Here is a 17,332-nt window from a genome sequence, read left to right on the forward strand (position 1 = left end):
AATGTTTTTTGTAAGTGCTTGCCGCAGACGAACCAAAACACCTTGCTGTTATCGTCAAGGGCCGTAAGCCAATCCGCGAACTGCGGTCATCTTCGCAGCAGCGAATTTTAGCTAGCCATCGAACAAAGATGGTCGCTGCCAGGAACGCTCTTCCTTCTGATATTAGGGAGCCACTGAAGATGTGTTCTTTTAAATAATCTAGATTGAAAGCTAATTTCTTTCGAATCGATTAATGTTTTTTTTGTTCGTTGTCCTTCCCCCACACTTCCAATTAGCACGGTTGGCTACGTAGAGTACGAAAGAAGTTCAACATACGTACATGCATTCTCAAGTTGACTCCTTTCTAATGTAATTGTATATTTATATAGAGTACTTTCACTCAAGGCGCTCGACATATACCTTACAAGGCGATGACAGCACGGAATGATGTAGGTGACAGGCGCGTGCTACAATGGTTGAGGAATGAGCGAGATCAATCGAGGGGTACTTAGGGATCATGAATGGCCAGGAGAGGGACGGGAAGGTGTGGAGGGGCGGCTGGAAGGAAGAAAATGGGCAATAGAGAAGAGGTGAGGCTTTAAGAGAGGCATGGGAGGCGGTTAAGGAGGGGGACTGCTTTAATGTACAGGTGAAGTTTATTCCAGTGGAGGGGTGCAAGGAGGGAGAAGGGCCGAAAAAATGGGATTTGGCACAGCGAGTAGGAGGGACAAAAAGAGACAGGCCGAAGATTTGGAACGAAGAGGAGATCGTAATGAGATGAGAGAGGTAAGATGAGGTGGGGCAAGGCCATTCAGATAATTTGCAGGATAGCATCAGGTATTTGAAAAGACAGGGATGTAGTAAATGGGAAGCCAATGGAGTTGAAGGGGGAGGAGAGGCGAAGTGTGATCATTAAAGGGGAGATTGAAAATAAGTGGTGTAGAAGCATTTTGAATTTGTTGGAGGGAAGCGATCACAGAGGCAGGTAGACCGAGTAGAAGATAATAGCAGTAGTGCAGAGGGGTGAAGATCAAATAATGAACCAGGGGTTTGACAGGAGAAATTTAAATGAGAGGGCGGATTTTAAGTGCATCCCTACAGTGGCTTCCTAATATCGGAAGGAAGAGCGTTCCAGACGGCCGCAGTAGCGCATCTGAAAGCGCTCGATGCGGTGACCGTCTTTGTTCAGCGGCTAGACAAAAATAAAGAAGGTGACACCTTAGGTTGACGGCAGAGGAAAGAGGTGAGAGAGAGAGAGGAGTGAAGGTGATGGTTTGGACGGGAGGAGGAGAGCGAGAGGCCAGTAAGAAAATGTAAACTTTCACAATGTAAACTCAGTGCTTCGCGTGCACAATGATGCAGGGGCTCTGAACAGCTCCTTCTCACAAAGGGCGATGCATTTTGGGAGTATGTGTTTTAAATGCATATATTTAAAATGGTAATTATCAGCCTTTTCATCAGTCTCGGGGGTCGTCTGACTGCACTTCATCCACGTGTGGGTCGGTGCCTCGGGGTCCAAATACAAGATCCCTAGCCAGTCATGTTAGCCATTTACAATGATCAAAGTCACGTGGCCCCGTTCCACCGTGTAACCGCTCCACCTCGACACAACTACAGACTCGTACAAGTCCAGTCGTTGTCTTTACTACAAAAAAAAACAACAACAACCACAAGACAGTATGTAATGCGCCTGACAGAGAAAACACCGGAGTCACAAATCAGTATTTAGTTGTGCATCATCTCTGTAGATTTCTAATGGGATCCGGCACACGAGATGCACGTGCGCCCCGTGCTCCGAATTGCCTGTCTGGCAGGCAGCGCGCGGGAGCGCGCGCTAATGCTGTGCGACCCGTGCGGCATTACTCAATAAATGCATCGAATTGACTGCAGAAATTAGGCCACCCTCGTCCACATTCAAACATTGTACGGGACCCAGCATGGCCAGGCAGATGCGAGGCAAAATAAACTAAATAGCGCTCATCTTGAATGTGAATGAGAATGTTTATTTATAAGGGAGGAATCCGATGAGCTATAAAGCTCTTTTTCACTGATGTACAGAAGGGGCAGGTCAGAATGTTACAACAACAAATAGTACAACAACACGATAGAAGTGTATAGTATAGGAAAGGTAAACAAATCGCTTAAAAATATACGAATACAACTAAATAATAATGTTTTATCTTACCAGGTAAATCCCACTGAGTAATTAGCTTATTTTCAGAAGCGACTTGCCCAGAAATGATAGCTCAACGAGGTGGCTTATCGCGTGGAATTTGATAGCAGAAATATAATCTAAACGCATGTTTCTAAATGTGGAGGGAAAACCCGGTGGCCCCAAAGAAAACATCCGCACGACCACGTGGAGAACATGCAAACTCTAAATATACAGGCGTCAGGGTTGGGATTGAACCCACAACCTCCTCCATACCATGCGACGTAAATAAACATCTCGCCACCGCCACGTGGATTATTTTTTCTCTGGGTCCTCCGGTTTTCCCCTCCACATTTCGGAACATCCGTTGAGATTATTTGTCGCCATAAATTCCCACACGATAAGCCGCTTCGTCGAGCTGTCATTTGTGGTCAGGTTTGCTTCTGAAAAAGAGCTGCGATATGATCTTGTCCCCTTCCCACCAGAATAACCAATTCCCAAATGGTGAAGTATGCTCAATTACCATGACCTACACGGTGTGGGGGGGGGGGGGGGGGGAGGCCTTCATCCAGCAGTGGATATACAAAGGGCCGCTAATTGGTACTACTATTGTTACCTTGTAGAAACACATCGAGCTGTGTGTCGCAGGATGTCTGAAAGGAGTTTAAGTGTGACAGTTGCATATTTTGTTTACGGCACGAGACACTTTCAGGTGCTATGGATCACTGTTGATATCCAGGGAGCGATACTCACTTTATCGACCAGCATTCAAGCACATGACTTTTTCAATTGTTAGACAACAATGGTACTCTAAGTAGTCAAACATTTCTCTATAAGCATCTGTGTGTAATTATGTGGAGTGTAAAGATTTCGAACTTCACGTGGCTTCAGCCAGACATCAAACTCAGGGCCTCCGGCTATCTGGAGCATTATACAAAGACAATACTAATTCAGGTGCACTTATTGCTTTTTTCACAAAGACAAATATCCTCCATGGTAGCCTTCATGGGCTGTTGGGGCAAGAGTGGTTAGGGAGCACCTACGGAGGCTGGCACGGCAAACGAGGAGGTCGGTGGGTAGCCAGCACCACGCCTGGCCGCCTTTGTCTCCGCAGTGGCGACGTTTACACACCTCACCAGGTACTCATTCGAGGCTGAGTCGACCAAGGGGAGGCCCAGGACCAGTTCACATAATCGTCACTGGTGTTGGCCGTGGGCATGGTTTCGAACTCGGCACACTTCCGATCCCCACTAGTCAACCTTAACCACACACACACACGTGCAACAAATGATACACATGCTCACCCAGAAAAAAAAACTATCTGGAATGAAAATTAGAATTCATTCGTACGACCCCTTTGTCCGTTTTTTAATCAGATACGGCGCGTATCGTACACGCGCGCATCCACGGGCAAGTTGTACTGACCTGTCATGAGTGCATTGATGCATTTCAGGGTTATAATTTCCCATAATTGCTTTAATTTTTTCTAAATGATTGGGAGAATCGGAGGGGGCGGGCGGGGGGGGGGTATTTATGTACGAACAAAAACGTTGTGCATGCTCGCGAATACCACTAGATGGCGACAGAGCCACCTCTCTCTGCAGTGAAAAGCCTCAAAGTAGCAAGCGCACCCGGTGTGAAGTACTAGGACAGCCTTCTTCTTTTGTCCGGCTGATGTAGATGCAGAGCACGAACTACAATCTCACGTTCAGGTGGTCAAGCCAGATAACCGCATCAGGAGTATCGCTGTGATGTCTCCTTCATATTTGTGGATCGGGCATTGCGTCGTGAACGTTGTGTAGTCTGTTCTGGATGACCACAGTCGCACACTGGAGAGTCTGTAATTTCCATTTGTGCATCAGGTATCATCCGCATCTGCCATAGTTTTGTGCAGTGGATGCGGCTTATGGTGTGCAGTAACGATGCATCAATCCCTCAATGCCAATTCCTAAGCTCATCATACATGCCTTGAATTGTGCGCTGTATGTAAAGAGTTCACATCTCCCCCTCGAGCCACTGGAGGTGACTGCATTCCCTACGGGGTAACAAAAATAACCCATTTGTGCATCGAAGTGCGACGGTGAATTGTGAGGATTCATGAAATTGTCAGAGGATGGGGTGGTGGGGGGGGTTGATTGGTACGGCGCTGGGAATTGTGGTTAGTCATACAATTAACAGGCAGAGTGTTTGTGCAATGACATACATTAAATATTGCATCAGTAATGCCCTTTATTAAAAAAAAAGCCTAAGTAGCAACACCATCCATCACGAGCGGTCTGCATTGCCATGTTTGGCCAGGTTCCATTAATGAGTGCCAAGTAACTCGTTAATGGGAACGCCCAGAGAAAACTCACGCATGTGAGAGGACTACACCCAAAGCTCCACACAGATGCATGCACGTACTGTGCTGTAATCTCCCGGCCACCACGCAGGCAATCGGGGGGAAGTTTTTTTACAAATGTGCGTGATCCGCCAACACTGGCCTCCAGAGCATTGGGTCGCAGCTATGCGCCACTGCCTGGCTGAAATGAAAATCAGTTGAACCAATGGTTCCCTTCCGATGTGATCAATGTATCCCAGCCGTGTTTGTTTTAGCCAAAGCAATACACTGGCTAGTTTTCATTTCACTGAGTCAGGGTGTGGCCCGTTTATGAAATAATGAAACGTAACCGGCTAATATGATGATGTTATGTTTTTGAGCCACCCGTGATTGTAATGAGGTCATTACTAGAATATAGCCTCCGTTCCATTTTGCATCACTTCAGCGATTACTTTCGGTCCTTACGATTATGATACATGCATCAAATCTCGTGCGTAAGTATTGGTTGTTCATAATTTATTCATAGACTAACGGCATTTTTAAGACATGTATGTACGTACTGTATGTTGAAAGTCTTTCCTATCGTATGTAGCCAAAGGCGTTAATCTGAGGTGCGGGCGAAGGACGACAAACTAACCACAAAAAGCGGTTCCAAAAAGGGATGAGTTTTCAATTTGAGATCTAAAAGTGCATAGCTCTGTGGCTTCCTATTAACGGAAGGAAGAGAATTGCAGACGGCCGCAAAAGCGCTTCTTGAAACCGCTTTGCAGTGTTCGATGGTTAGCCAACAGCCGCAAGCGAGGATGACCGGAGTTCGGGTGATGGTTTATGCTCCTTGACAAGATCGGCAAAGGTATTGTGGTTAATTTGTGGCAAGCACTTTGTGCGTGATATTATTAGAATAATGAGCTTCTTTTCACACGATAAGCATCCGAGTTAGATTTGGTGTCCCCATGTTTTATATTGAATTCGGGGCCCATTGATCTACTTGGGGGGCGGTGGGGGGTGGGGCTATACTTTGACTTCGTTCTCGAAAGCTTTGCACCGCCACTTGCCCTGTGGTTTCCATTCGGCGCTTCCTGTTTTCTCCTCGGTCCGTGTCGGCGCAAGGCGAGTGCTTCTCCGGCTGGCTGGAGGCCCTGCTGGCGCGTGTGGCCGAGGACCCACGACGCGTCGTCAGCCCCGAGATTGTCACCATCGACCTGGACTCGTTCGAGGTGTCGCGCCCGGCCCCGCGCGGCCACGAGCCCAGCCGCGGCAACTTCGACTGGACGCTCACGTTCGGCTGGGAGGCCCTCCCTGAGAGCGAGCGCCGGCGGCGGAAGGATGCCACGGAGCCCATCAAGTGAGGGCCTCGTGAACGCTGGCGGGGGGTGGTGGGGGGGGCGGCGTGGGCGTCGCTCAGGAGTGTGTCGGGCTGTACCGTAGGGCTGTGCCATAATGCCCAGTTTATTTAAACCGGCTTTGTCCAGATCGGTGAGATGAAAAATATTTCCGCAGCCAGCACACCACTTCGGGTATACAGTCTGTTCTCCTGTAACGCGTGTTTTCATAGCACTAATTGGAAATAATGCGATGAATGATTTTTGTTAAATATATATAATGCGGATGCGAATTGGATATAACGCGTTTGCGTGAACAGAACTACGTCGCGCGAGTAGGAGTAAGCATTTGTACGGCTGCCTCGGGGTAACATCATCACACAAGGCGGGATGCTGCTGGATGTTCTGGGATGCTACCCACGCACCTCAGTCTTTGTTCAGCCTGCGCATGCATCGCACGTGTTATCGCGGACTGTGCTCCACCCTGTATTATTTATTATAATGCAATATTCTTCAGGAACTACTACCGCGTTATAGGAGAAAAGACTGTACCTCTCCCTATGGCTGCGGGTGCTCGTGACACGCCGCCTACCTTGGGTTAACCAACGACCTGGAAAAAGAATATTTCAGTGAGAGAATTAAATCCTCAGTGTCAGGGACCCTCCCACGACCTCCCACACCCAGCAGTTGTCTAAGCCCCCACCCCCCGCGGGGAAGCTTCAGCAGGGACTTGGTACAAGGGAGATACGCTCTCGGGCTGTCAGAACAAAATGAAACGGACAGTAAAAAGGTTATGGGAACGGAATGGCATAGCATATGCAAGCCCGCGCAGTGGATTTTTGCTTCTCCATAGTGCCAACCAAATTATCACTGACATGGTGTGATTGTAATAATAACAATCATGTAAGGAGGCACTTCGATTCGAATAATAGCCCTTGCGTTTTGGTGAACAGTGACAATGGAACCCGCTCAGCTGTTCGAGCGATTGCGTGCCTTTTTGTTGTTTTGTGCGGGTTAGCACTCTGGGTAATTAAGATTTACGAACTCAGCAGTGGAAATTGTCAGATTGCCTCCAGTCACCGCTTGTAGGTGCAAGGTGGAGAGAGCTGGGAGGCCATGGTTATTGACATTTTCATGGATTTTGTGCAGCCGTGGATGGAGGTCGTGAGTCATCTTGAAATTGGTCAATTGTAGTTGGCACTAGACACATTTAATCAAAACATGTCAGGCAGGTCACCCACCCCCCGTGCCAAGATAATAAATGTAGTACTTTAAGACGTATTTACTTCATTGACCCCCTAGCCTGTAAACTGCGTGGGGCAGTGGCTCGATAATTCTCACGCGTTAATGCTACATTTTGCTTTTTTTTTAAAACGACGAGTGTGCACTTTTAATTGTGAACAAGTTTGGCAAATCCTGCATACGCATGGATTTTGTAGAATGCATGGCTTATTCTTTCCAATGTGTATTTCTCCTCGCAGGTATTTCACCGGTATTATGGCAGCCGCTGTCATTGTGAAATGCGTTTTCATATTTGCGAATCGACATTCTGACTGTGGTTTGTCCCTCCGAATTTTTGGGCCGATTTGGAATTGGGTTTATTATTATCATAAAAAAAAATCCCCCAGAAACCCCCGGAGTCTCATAACTCTTTCTATGGAGGATCCCGCAAAGTTTTTTTGCGGTAGTTGGCGATGCAATGGCCGGTTGGAGAAATTTGGTCGCGACACAATTGTACCGTAAAGTTTACTTATGGACAGACAGACAGACTAGTGCGTCGGTGCTTTCACCGCGACTTTGGGAAACGTTTAAAAGCATGGCACGGGCAGCTCAAAGTGATTGTCGCTCACCGGAATTGTGCCTGTGTCGCCAGGACTCCGACCTTCGCGGGGGGTCTCTTTTCAATCTCCAAAGAGTATTTTGAATACCTGGGCACCTATGACAATCAGATGGAAATCTGGGGAGGCGAGAACATTGAAATGTCATTCCGGGTGAGTCCACTGTGTCTCTTATTCTTCTTCAGCTTTAGCTTCAGCTTCTTCTTCTTCTACTTCTTCTTCTTTACCATCACCAAAGTTACTTGAACAATGAGAGACATAACTGGCACTGCACGTGTACTTTTGCTGAATTACTCCTGAACGCACTGACATTTCCTTCGTGAAAATTCTACCCATTGGCACGGCCACTCACTGTACTCACTCCATTATTGTCATCACCGCTGTGAATCAGCCCTGCTGTGCTACTGCCGGGAGACGGCTTCAAAGTGTTTCAAACCTGTCTTTACTGCATTGATGAGGAGCAACCAACAAACAGAAACCAGTGCACAAGACATCGACACAAATAAGGCTACAGTTCACGCGCACTGCGTGCCAATGTTGACAAATGCAGCATCGAACATTGCCGGTTCATGGCTCTGCTTAGGGGAGTACAATTTCCGCCTTGGACATTCCAGTTTCAGGTGACACATCCCAGGTGTTTTTTAAAATGATAAACCATGAGGCAACAATAATAATGCACCAGTGCTGGGCAGACACCAGACCGCTTCCGTATACAACAAGCTAGAACAGCTCAAACTACTGTCGGGATGATTGTTTTCTACTAAATTGCATTGGTAAATAAAACTGCGTCTGGAGCCCGATTGAGCAAAAGTACGATCCAGGCACTGTTGTACGCTTTGTCAACGAAAGAACGCATTGGTAACTTGCATGGTTAAAAGTTTGCGTCAAGGATTTGTCTTTGTCGTAGATCATGCTTAGCTCGTGATGAATACCTGATTATAATTATTGTATGTATTTTTATTATTATTATCACTATTTCGCTTATTTCCCCAGCAAAGACTGAGTTGCAGGACTCTCTTTTAAGCAAGGCCCCGCCAAATAATTTCTTCAGGAGGGGTCAATATTACTGTTTGTAATCTCAACTAAGTAATTTTGCAGGTAAATTATTAGTATTGTTTCGGTCAATACCAGTTACATAACACTTTTCTTTTCTCTATGGGAGGAAATCGGATAACGCGGAGGAACCCCATGCAGAACACGGGGAGGACAAACAAACTCTGCACAGAGTTGGGAATTTAACCCTGCTCCTACTTTGGGGCACAAGCATTATTACTGTGTCACTCTTCTGGTCCATTATAACCTGTAGTGAGGAAAATTAATCATATAACTGCTGTGACTGACTGACTGATAGGCAAATTCAGTTTTATTATATAATAATGATCGAAACCCAAGGCAGAGTTTTGAGTGACGCACCAGCTGAGACATTCATCACGACAGTGTGATAGCAGAGTGGGAAGGAATGTTATTTTCTTGTGGCACTGTGTCTGACGTTTTACAACCTCCGAGGTACAAACAAAAGCAGGACATTTCATGGGAATGAGAATATCTCACAATACCAGAAGAGGGAATAACGTCACGTACATCCATTGTGTTTGAGAGCTGTGTTATTATTATTATTATCACTACGACACATCTGACAAAAACCGGGACAGCAGCTATCAATCCAGGGAAAGAAAAAAAAAAACACCAGGACGGGTGGCAACCCTAGCCATGCCGGCCCGCTCGCGTTGCCACCTCGCACTGAGCTTGTGTGTGCGCGCGGGCCTGCCCAAGGTGTGGCAGTGCGGCGGGCAGCTGGAGATCGTGCCGTGCTCCGTGGTGGGTCACGTGTTCCGCACCAAGAGCCCGCACTCATTCCCGGCCGGCGCCTCCATCATCACGCGCAACCTGGTGCGCGCCGCCGAGGTGTGGATGGACGAGTACCGGCACATCTTCTACCGGCGCAACCGCGAGGCGGCGCGCATAGCCAGCCAGGTACACTTGCGCGAGCACCCTCCGTGATGATGATTAATAGCAATCATGACGATGAACTCGGTTTGCTATAGCGCAATTCGCACGAGGTCCATTGTGTTTTCATTGTCTGCATCGTCGTCATCACTATTTGCTAACCATCTGTAACGGATGGCTCCGACACGGTAAGCAAACTTTAAGTTGTTTATTAATAAATCTTCGGTATAGCTTCGGTTCTCTCTCTCTCTCTCCGCGGATGTCCACCCGCTCGGGTGGCTGCACTGCCTCCGCGCCACGTGGCGCTCACTCCGCTCACCCAACACGCCGCTGCCTGGCGGCGCGCCAGGGAGCGGCTGAGCGGCTGGAGGTCAGGCCGCCACGTGGCAGGTGGAGATGGCGAGGCAGCAGTGACGGGGAGCTCCTCTTGATCTTCAGACACCGACCCCTCACGTTGCTGTGCCCCCGACTTATATTCGCTCTCCGGTGCCTAAGCCCCGCCTCTGGCCACGCCCCTCCTGGAACCTTCGGGAACGTTCCAGAGGCTTCCCTGGTGGATCCGCCCCATCACCTTTACCCTAGATGTAATGTAATGTCTACTATAGATAAACCATAGACTGTACAAGGTAATGTACCTCTCCCCCACAATAAGACAGGAGATGGCGATCTTATTACACATCTAACAGGCGTCAGGGTTGGGATCGAACCCATGACCTCCTGCATACCAGGCGAGGTAGTTAACAACTTGCCACCGTACTCTGGTCATACTCGCAGCGGCCTTTGGCTAGTCATCAAACAAAGACGGTCACTGCATCACACGCCTTCAAATGGGCTTCTGTGGCCATCTGGAATGATCTTCCTTCCAATATTTGGAACCCACTGAAGCTATGCACCTTTAAATTATCTAGATTGGAAAAGCATTTCTTTAGAAGTCCTTTTTGTGTTTAGTTTGTTGTCCATCCCCCACACCTCCGATTAGTATTGTTTGCTTAGTACGGTGCGAAAGAAGTTTAACATATGCACATATGGACAGCTGTTTTGTTAGTCCACTGCTGAATGAGGGCCTCCCAACGCCATGTGTATCACAGGTGTTATTTGACCTTACTTCTCCACACTGGTCAGTTTGGATTGGTGAAGGTGGGGAGAATATATATGTATATATATGTATTCTTGGTTCTTTCGGTAAAGTCACGTAGAAGGGACTTTACCGAAAGAACCAAGAATATGAATCCCTGCAGTCACGAAAGCTTTAAATCAAAATGTATATATATGTACTTAAGTCGCTGGGTTCATAGCACCGTGCTCTGAAGCTGGCAACCTTAGCTTCGCTCTCGGCCATGGATAACATCAGTGCGTATAACCCTGTGTAAATTGAGTTTAGGCATAGTTTTACTCTGGTTGATAACAACCCGTGGAGTTCCCTTAGTCGAGTCGACACATGCACTAAAACATTTAGTCCACCCTCATTTATTCAGTGTTGGTGTGAGAGGTGGACAATCAATCCCCCGTCCCCATTGTTATCAGGTCAGCCAGTGAGCCCAAGTACTTTTTTTGGATCGCACTGAAAGTTCCCGCTTGCTGATTGTGTTCGTTTTGTTAGATGGAACATTTTCTCCCTTCCTTAATTTTCATTGGGAAAAGAACGTGGTCAAGCGTGCACCGATTCTCGCTGCCTGCATCGCGACCTATGTAAATGTGACGGGAACTAAGATCTGTCCTTGTAATAACGTCTGCACTCTGGCGGGACGACCATGAAATTGAACCAAGCGGCTCATTGGGCCCTTCTTGCTGAAATAAACCAAATCTAAATCTGCACTGCCGTCTCAAATAACATCGCAGTCAATAACACTTTGTTTTTTTTTGTCTTCGGTGGATAGTTTGTAGCCATCGTCTCGCGTGACGATGTTTGTCCGCTCACGATCATCGGTGACGAAAAATGTAATCAACCTTTCTGGTGAATATTTTCAAGACATTTCGTCCGCGAAGGTAACACCACCTCGACAACGCTGGCCCCTATCTCCCTGGCTCCCTCCCTCCCTCCCTGGCAGGGGGAGTTTGGCGACATATCGGAGCGACTGCGCCTGCGCGAGCGTCTGCAGTGCAAGAACTTCACGTGGTACCTGAACTCCGTCTACCCCGAAGCCTTCGTCCCCGACCTCAACCCGGAGGCGTTTGGAGCGGTGCGTAAACACGTCGCTAGCAAATGTGACGTAGCAACGAGTTACTAAGATTTTGTTATTGTACGCAAACTCATTCTGCGTTGCTGTGGGGCGTCGTGGGTTAATGACATGCATAAATAACCCTCCATTGTATTAATGTATGTTGAACTTCTTTCGCACCGTACGTGGCCAACAGTGCTAATCGAAGGTGTGGGGGAAGAACAACAAACTAACCACAAAAAGCACCTCTAAGGAAATGAAGTTTAAGTTTATAAAACAAGTTTTCACCACGTGCAGATGAAACGATTCAGCCGTCGACCTGTTGGCTTCCCAGACCAATATAATCCAAGCGGCATTTGTGTTCACAAACAAGCAACCAGCAGACATATGGATGCAAATGCTGCTTGGTAAAATGTGTGTGGTGCAGGCGTAACGTGCGTGCCATTTAAATTAATCGCCTGCCAGATTACTCAACTCATCGTGAACTTTGTGCCGCGTGGCTGTGCGCGAGTGCAGCTGCTGAACCGAGGGAGGGGCCAGTGCTTGGACACTGGCGGTGAGAGCTCCCAGGGCAAGCCGCTCATCCTCTACACCTGCCACGGGATGGGCGGAAACCAGGTGAGCTCCCCCGCCCGCCCACCTGCCTGCCTGCCCGCCCGCCCGCCCTCTGCTCGCACACCCCCGGTGTGAATTTAGCACAGCACAATGCAAAAAGCCATCGCGGTGTTCGTGGAACTCTTCGGAAGTTGAATTCGCAAAGGCTCACGAGGTCAAGTGAATGCGTGTATCGGTTGTCAGCCCAAATACGTAGACGTGCTGTGCCGACAGTTAGCGCCAGTTTCTTTCCTATTATTGGCCATATAAATATTATACTGCAGGTTGGTTCACGTGATATCATCTTTGTGATGGTTATGGTGCCCCTCCTATTGTGGATGGATAAACAGAGGTCATTCATGAATGCTCACAACCTTATTTGGAAAGCGGTAAAACAAAGCACATATTCTAATGTGTAACAAAACGACATCCACGACGATTCTTGTCAGAGTACTTCTTCATTAACTGTGGTACTGCACAGCTCCGCTCCCTCGGTCTCCTGGTAGCTTCACAACACCGCAGACGAGCGTCTCTCTCTCTCTGGTCCACCAGCGAGGTTCGCTCCGCTCCCCCCCCGCGGTCTCGCCGTTGGCTCGTGGTGCGCCAGAGAGAAGAGACGAGCCTCACTGAGGAACCCGCCACGTGGTCGGTGGCGCAGAGAGGAATTGACGGGCAGCGACACAGACCGGACCCAAGGCTCCCCACACCGACCACGAGTCCCTCCCCCGCCCCTGCTTATATTCACCCCGGCGGAGCTAGGCTCCCCCTCTAGCCACGCCCCCACGTGGAACCTTCCCGATGGTTCCCGAAGCGTCTCTCTCGCCCGTCACCTTAGGCCAAGATGTTGTTCCCTCTTAGGATTGGACGGTGATTGCATAATAGTGACTGTTCCCAGTTACCCTCTGGCAACCACTGGATCGCGCATCTCTCATTACAAATGTACGGCAGTAAAAGTGTCAGCCTCTACTGCTTGCAATGGAGACACCGCCAGGGAGTGCTGGACATCATTCATTTATACATTAAATTGATAAAACATGCTTTCAGTAATAAAAGAAAGTAGGGACAATTAGTCAGCAGCCATTGTCGATGTTGGGCACCCACGGGGCACTCGCCGCGGTGCACGGCCGGCGCGACGTGGCTACAATGGCGAAAAAGACGTCGCCAATTCCCACCCCCGCCCCTCGGCTGCCACGACAAATTGTGCTCTGGAAGCGCACACGGGAACCTCAAGGAGGGCACAAACCATCAGGTGAACTCCTGTCATCCTCGCAGCAGCGGCGGCGGCGGCGGGCTAACCGTCGAACAAAGACGGTCACCGCATTGCGCGCTTTTAAAGATGTGCTTCTGTGGCCGCCTGGAACGCTCTTCTTTCTGATATTAAGAAGCCATTGGAACTGTGAACTTTTTAAAATCAACTTGATGATAAAAAAACTAATTTCTTCAGAACAGCGTTCTGTATTTAGTTTGTTGTCATTCCCCAGCACCTCCGATTAGCATGCTTGGTTACGTATGGTGCGAAAGAAGTTCAATGTACATACATACTTCTGAGGATCGCGTGTAGATATTGTTCATTTGTTTTTGCAAATTATATGCAAATGTATACTTTTTTTCAATTCGTTGGTGCAATAATAATAAAAGTAGATTAATTGATTACTTAATTAGCTGAAAGGTGCAGCTGCACGGATACTTAGTCATGTAAAACCCAACGAGAATAGACACTCGTGAAATGGAAGTATATATGCATATCGTGGTCAGCAGGAGTGAGATTTAATCAATGCCCCACCGGCAAGACACAGGTCTCACCTTGCAGTGACACCCTGCAGCGAGTCCAGGGCACAATGTTCCCTCCGCTGCCACCCGTCGTGATGTCGTGTGCCTCTGTGTGCGTTTGTGCGTGGTGAGCGGGGTTCGCAGCGGTTAGCGAGCTGCGATACGAACCCAGCAACTGGAGTTTGATTCCCGTTCAAGGCCAACACCGGTGACGATTACTCTGTGCTGGTCCTGGGACTATCCTCAGTTGACTCGGCCTCAATTGAGTGCCTGGTGCTATGTGTAAGCATTAGCACTAGGGAGATAAAAGCGGTCGGGCGTGGTGCTGGCCACCCCCCCCCCGCCCCCCCCCCTCGTGCACCGTACCAGCCTTCATACCTGCTCACTAAAAGCACTTGCCAATGAAGTCTGTTAAGGCTACGCAGGGGATATTTCTCTTGAATTTGTGTGTGCATGTGTGCGTGCGTTTGGGGAACAGTAATGTATTGGTTCGCACATTGTGCTACAAACCTGGGCGAGCTGAGTTCAATCACCGTATCGTAGTCAACGCCAGTGATGAACACACACACACATGGGCTCTGGACTTCTCCTCGCCTGGCGCAGCCTCAAATGAGTACCCGCCGTGGTGTGTAAACTAGAGAGACAGAGGTGGCCAGGTGTGTTGTGTCGGCCACACCACTCCACTACGGCGCACCGTGCCGGCCCCCATAGGCGCTCGTTGTCAGAACTTTCCTCCCGACGACGCTCTGTGCGTCTACATGTGGGATCTTTGTCTTTGCGTGCGCGTGCGTGCCACCCCGCAGTACTTCGAGTACACGTGGCAGCGAGAGCTGCGGCACAGCGTGCAGAAGGAGCTGTGCGTGCACGCCACGCTGGAGGCCGTGTGCCTGGAGGAGTGCCGATACCGCGGCCACAACAGCTCCACACCGGGCGAGCAGCTGTGGCAGCTGCGGCAGGTACCGCGGCACACCGCGTCGGCCTTCATCCCCCATGTAGCCTGCACGCTCACTACGGCGTCGCACGCTCACTCGCTGCCAACGCTATGTGGCAAACCCACCGGGGCGATCCGAGGAATACGGCATAGCTGCCCCATCCCGAAAGAGTCGAGAGATTTTGTTCGGCTTTTTTGAGTAAACAAATAAATACTGTGGTGGCTATTATTATTATTATTAAAACCATCATCATCACCACAGTAAAACTATGGCTTTATGACTATGTATGTATGTTGAATACTTTCGATTTAAAGCTTTCGTGACTGCAGGGAATCATCTTCTTTGGTTCTTTCGGTAAAGTCACGTAGAATGAAAATAAAATAATAAAATAAAAATAAGACAAAATTCAATGCATTGAAGCACTGTCGTCCCGACAGTTCTGTTCTTTCACCTGAAGAAGGCCGCTTGTGTTGTGGCCGAAACGTCGTGAGAATTTTATCGTCTTATGTTGAATACCTTTCACAACCGTACATAGTCAACCGTGCTAATTCGATGTGCGGGGTGGGGGGGGACATAAAACTAAACACAAAAAGCTGTTCTAAAGAAATGAGCTTACGTATGACCACATGCTAAATTTGATCGTAATTGGTTCTGATACGCGTGATTCGGTGCACGTATTGCAAGCGCACACACACATCGCAACATGCCCGCAAAGCGAGAGGCCAAAGTGGAACACGAATAGAATTTCCATATTGCGAGTCTTCTTCACAGTTGTGTAACCGTGATGGCAATGTACGCGTACGGATATTTTGTCAACCGACTGCTTGTTGAGGGCCTCCCCCCACACCCTGCGGGTCGTGGGGGTGTCACTTTGACCATACTTTATCACACTGGTTTTGGCTAGGTTGGTGAAGGTGAGGCGCATAGCAAAGAAGTGCAGTGCAACACTGAATATTGCTGCACTGCCCTCTGTTCTACTACCACGCATCTCCACAGCCTATAACAACCTGTTTCATGGCGGTCACCCATCCAAGCACTAACATCGTTACCACTTTATCATTCCCCGTGAACGTTACTTTCGACTTCGCGTTGCTCTGTCGTTGTTTGTTTTGTGCAGAACAAACTCATCTACAACCCGCTGACGGACCTGTGCCTGACAGCGCGTGGAGAGCACCCGTCGCTGGTGCCCTGCAACCCCCATGACGCCCTTCAGCGGTGGGTCTTGCAGTAGTGGGAAAAACAAAGGCCGCCTCTACAAAACCTCGCATCCTTCCATCTACCCGGGGCCTTCAGAGGAAGCGTGCTGGTGTTGTGCAAGCCGTGCGTGCGGACAGAGCGCTTGTTGTGGCTATCGAGTGTGACAGGCAGTAGCAATTGCACCAGGGCCCATGCCCCTCTCGCTCGATAATCTGAAATGGGACATGAGACTCGATATTAATCCTCGTACCGGAATCCTTGCAGATCTCAGACCCTAATAAAGGATTTAAACCGGGCCGTTCGCTTCCGCACCGGGCACGCCACATCCACAATTAAACTAAATTCGCCATAATAGATGAATTCATCAGCTGGTAGAGGCCACTCTATGGCCCCACTGTCAAGTCGTGAGGAGGGAAGAATCCACCACTGCTTACTGATGCGAGTCCAACATCCAATCGCGTGCTGCAACTTTCGTGAAAACGAAGCGTCGGAATAGTGCTTTCCGCACTAGGACTGTTTTAACAACTGACACACGAATTCAGAGATAGTGTAGCATGGTTATAGCATAGCGCGTAGGCGGTCGTCGATGAAATTTGCTTTTATAAATGCTAGAATCTGACGTCTTCAATATTATGCATTGATCGTGCCCCACGGCACGGGGTGTGAGCTTCTTCAAAAATCACAGGACCAGTTTCTTTTACCCCTTTTGTTTCTACTTGAATGTAGGCCGTCTCTTCACACGTTACACAATGAAAATCCAGCATGGTTTACATGATAGAGTCGAAGCTAAATTCCTTAGAGAAGTATATATATATTTTTAAAAATGATAACGCCAATGTGTTACATTGTGTAAATACGAATTGTAATCGAACAAAAATGTTGCACAGCAATAAAGACAGATTGATATCCCTCGGTTTGCGTGCGAGTTTGCTGTTGTCATGAATGTGGATCTTTTTTGCAGTGTGACTCAAGTGAACTGAATGGATAACTGAATGAATGAATGAATAACTTCAGGCCTCATGGGCCATTCATATTGTATTATTTCCGATCATTCACTGTCATTATTATCAGTGCCGTATTATCCTAGTAGTAAAAGGAACACATGCTACGGGCCCCACAGTT

General features: G+C 48.5%; 1 protein-coding gene across 7 annotated transcripts in view; it reads left to right on the top strand.

Annotated features, from left to right (window-relative positions):
* The window catches only part of LOC116948934 (polypeptide N-acetylgalactosaminyltransferase 3-like), a 31,282-nt gene extending 14,160 nt beyond the window's left edge, over positions 1–17,122 (top strand). For all 7 annotated transcript variants that reach the window (XM_032966233.2, XM_032966286.2, XM_032966250.2 and 4 more), the window contains 7 exons: positions 5,562–5,796; positions 7,647–7,764; positions 9,385–9,585; positions 11,607–11,738; positions 12,234–12,335; positions 14,885–15,037; positions 16,131–17,122. In XM_032966233.2, the coding sequence (XP_032822124.1) occupies positions 5,562–5,796; positions 7,647–7,764; positions 9,385–9,585; positions 11,607–11,738; positions 12,234–12,335; positions 14,885–15,037; positions 16,131–16,244 (1,055 nt within the window). In that variant the 3' untranslated portion in view covers positions 16,245–17,122. The remainder of the gene's footprint in view (positions 1–5,561; positions 5,797–7,646; positions 7,765–9,384; positions 9,586–11,606; positions 11,739–12,233; positions 12,336–14,884; positions 15,038–16,130) is intronic.
* Positions 17,123–17,332: the final 210 nt, after the last annotated feature.

The sequence above is a fragment of the Petromyzon marinus genome, chromosome 2 (assembly GCF_048934315.1).
Source record: "Petromyzon marinus isolate PM22_M1 ecotype Great Lakes invasive population chromosome 2, UKy_Petmar_22M1.pri1.0, whole genome shotgun sequence".
In the NCBI taxonomy this organism is placed as follows: Eukaryota; Metazoa; Chordata; class Hyperoartia; order Petromyzontiformes; family Petromyzontidae; genus Petromyzon; species Petromyzon marinus.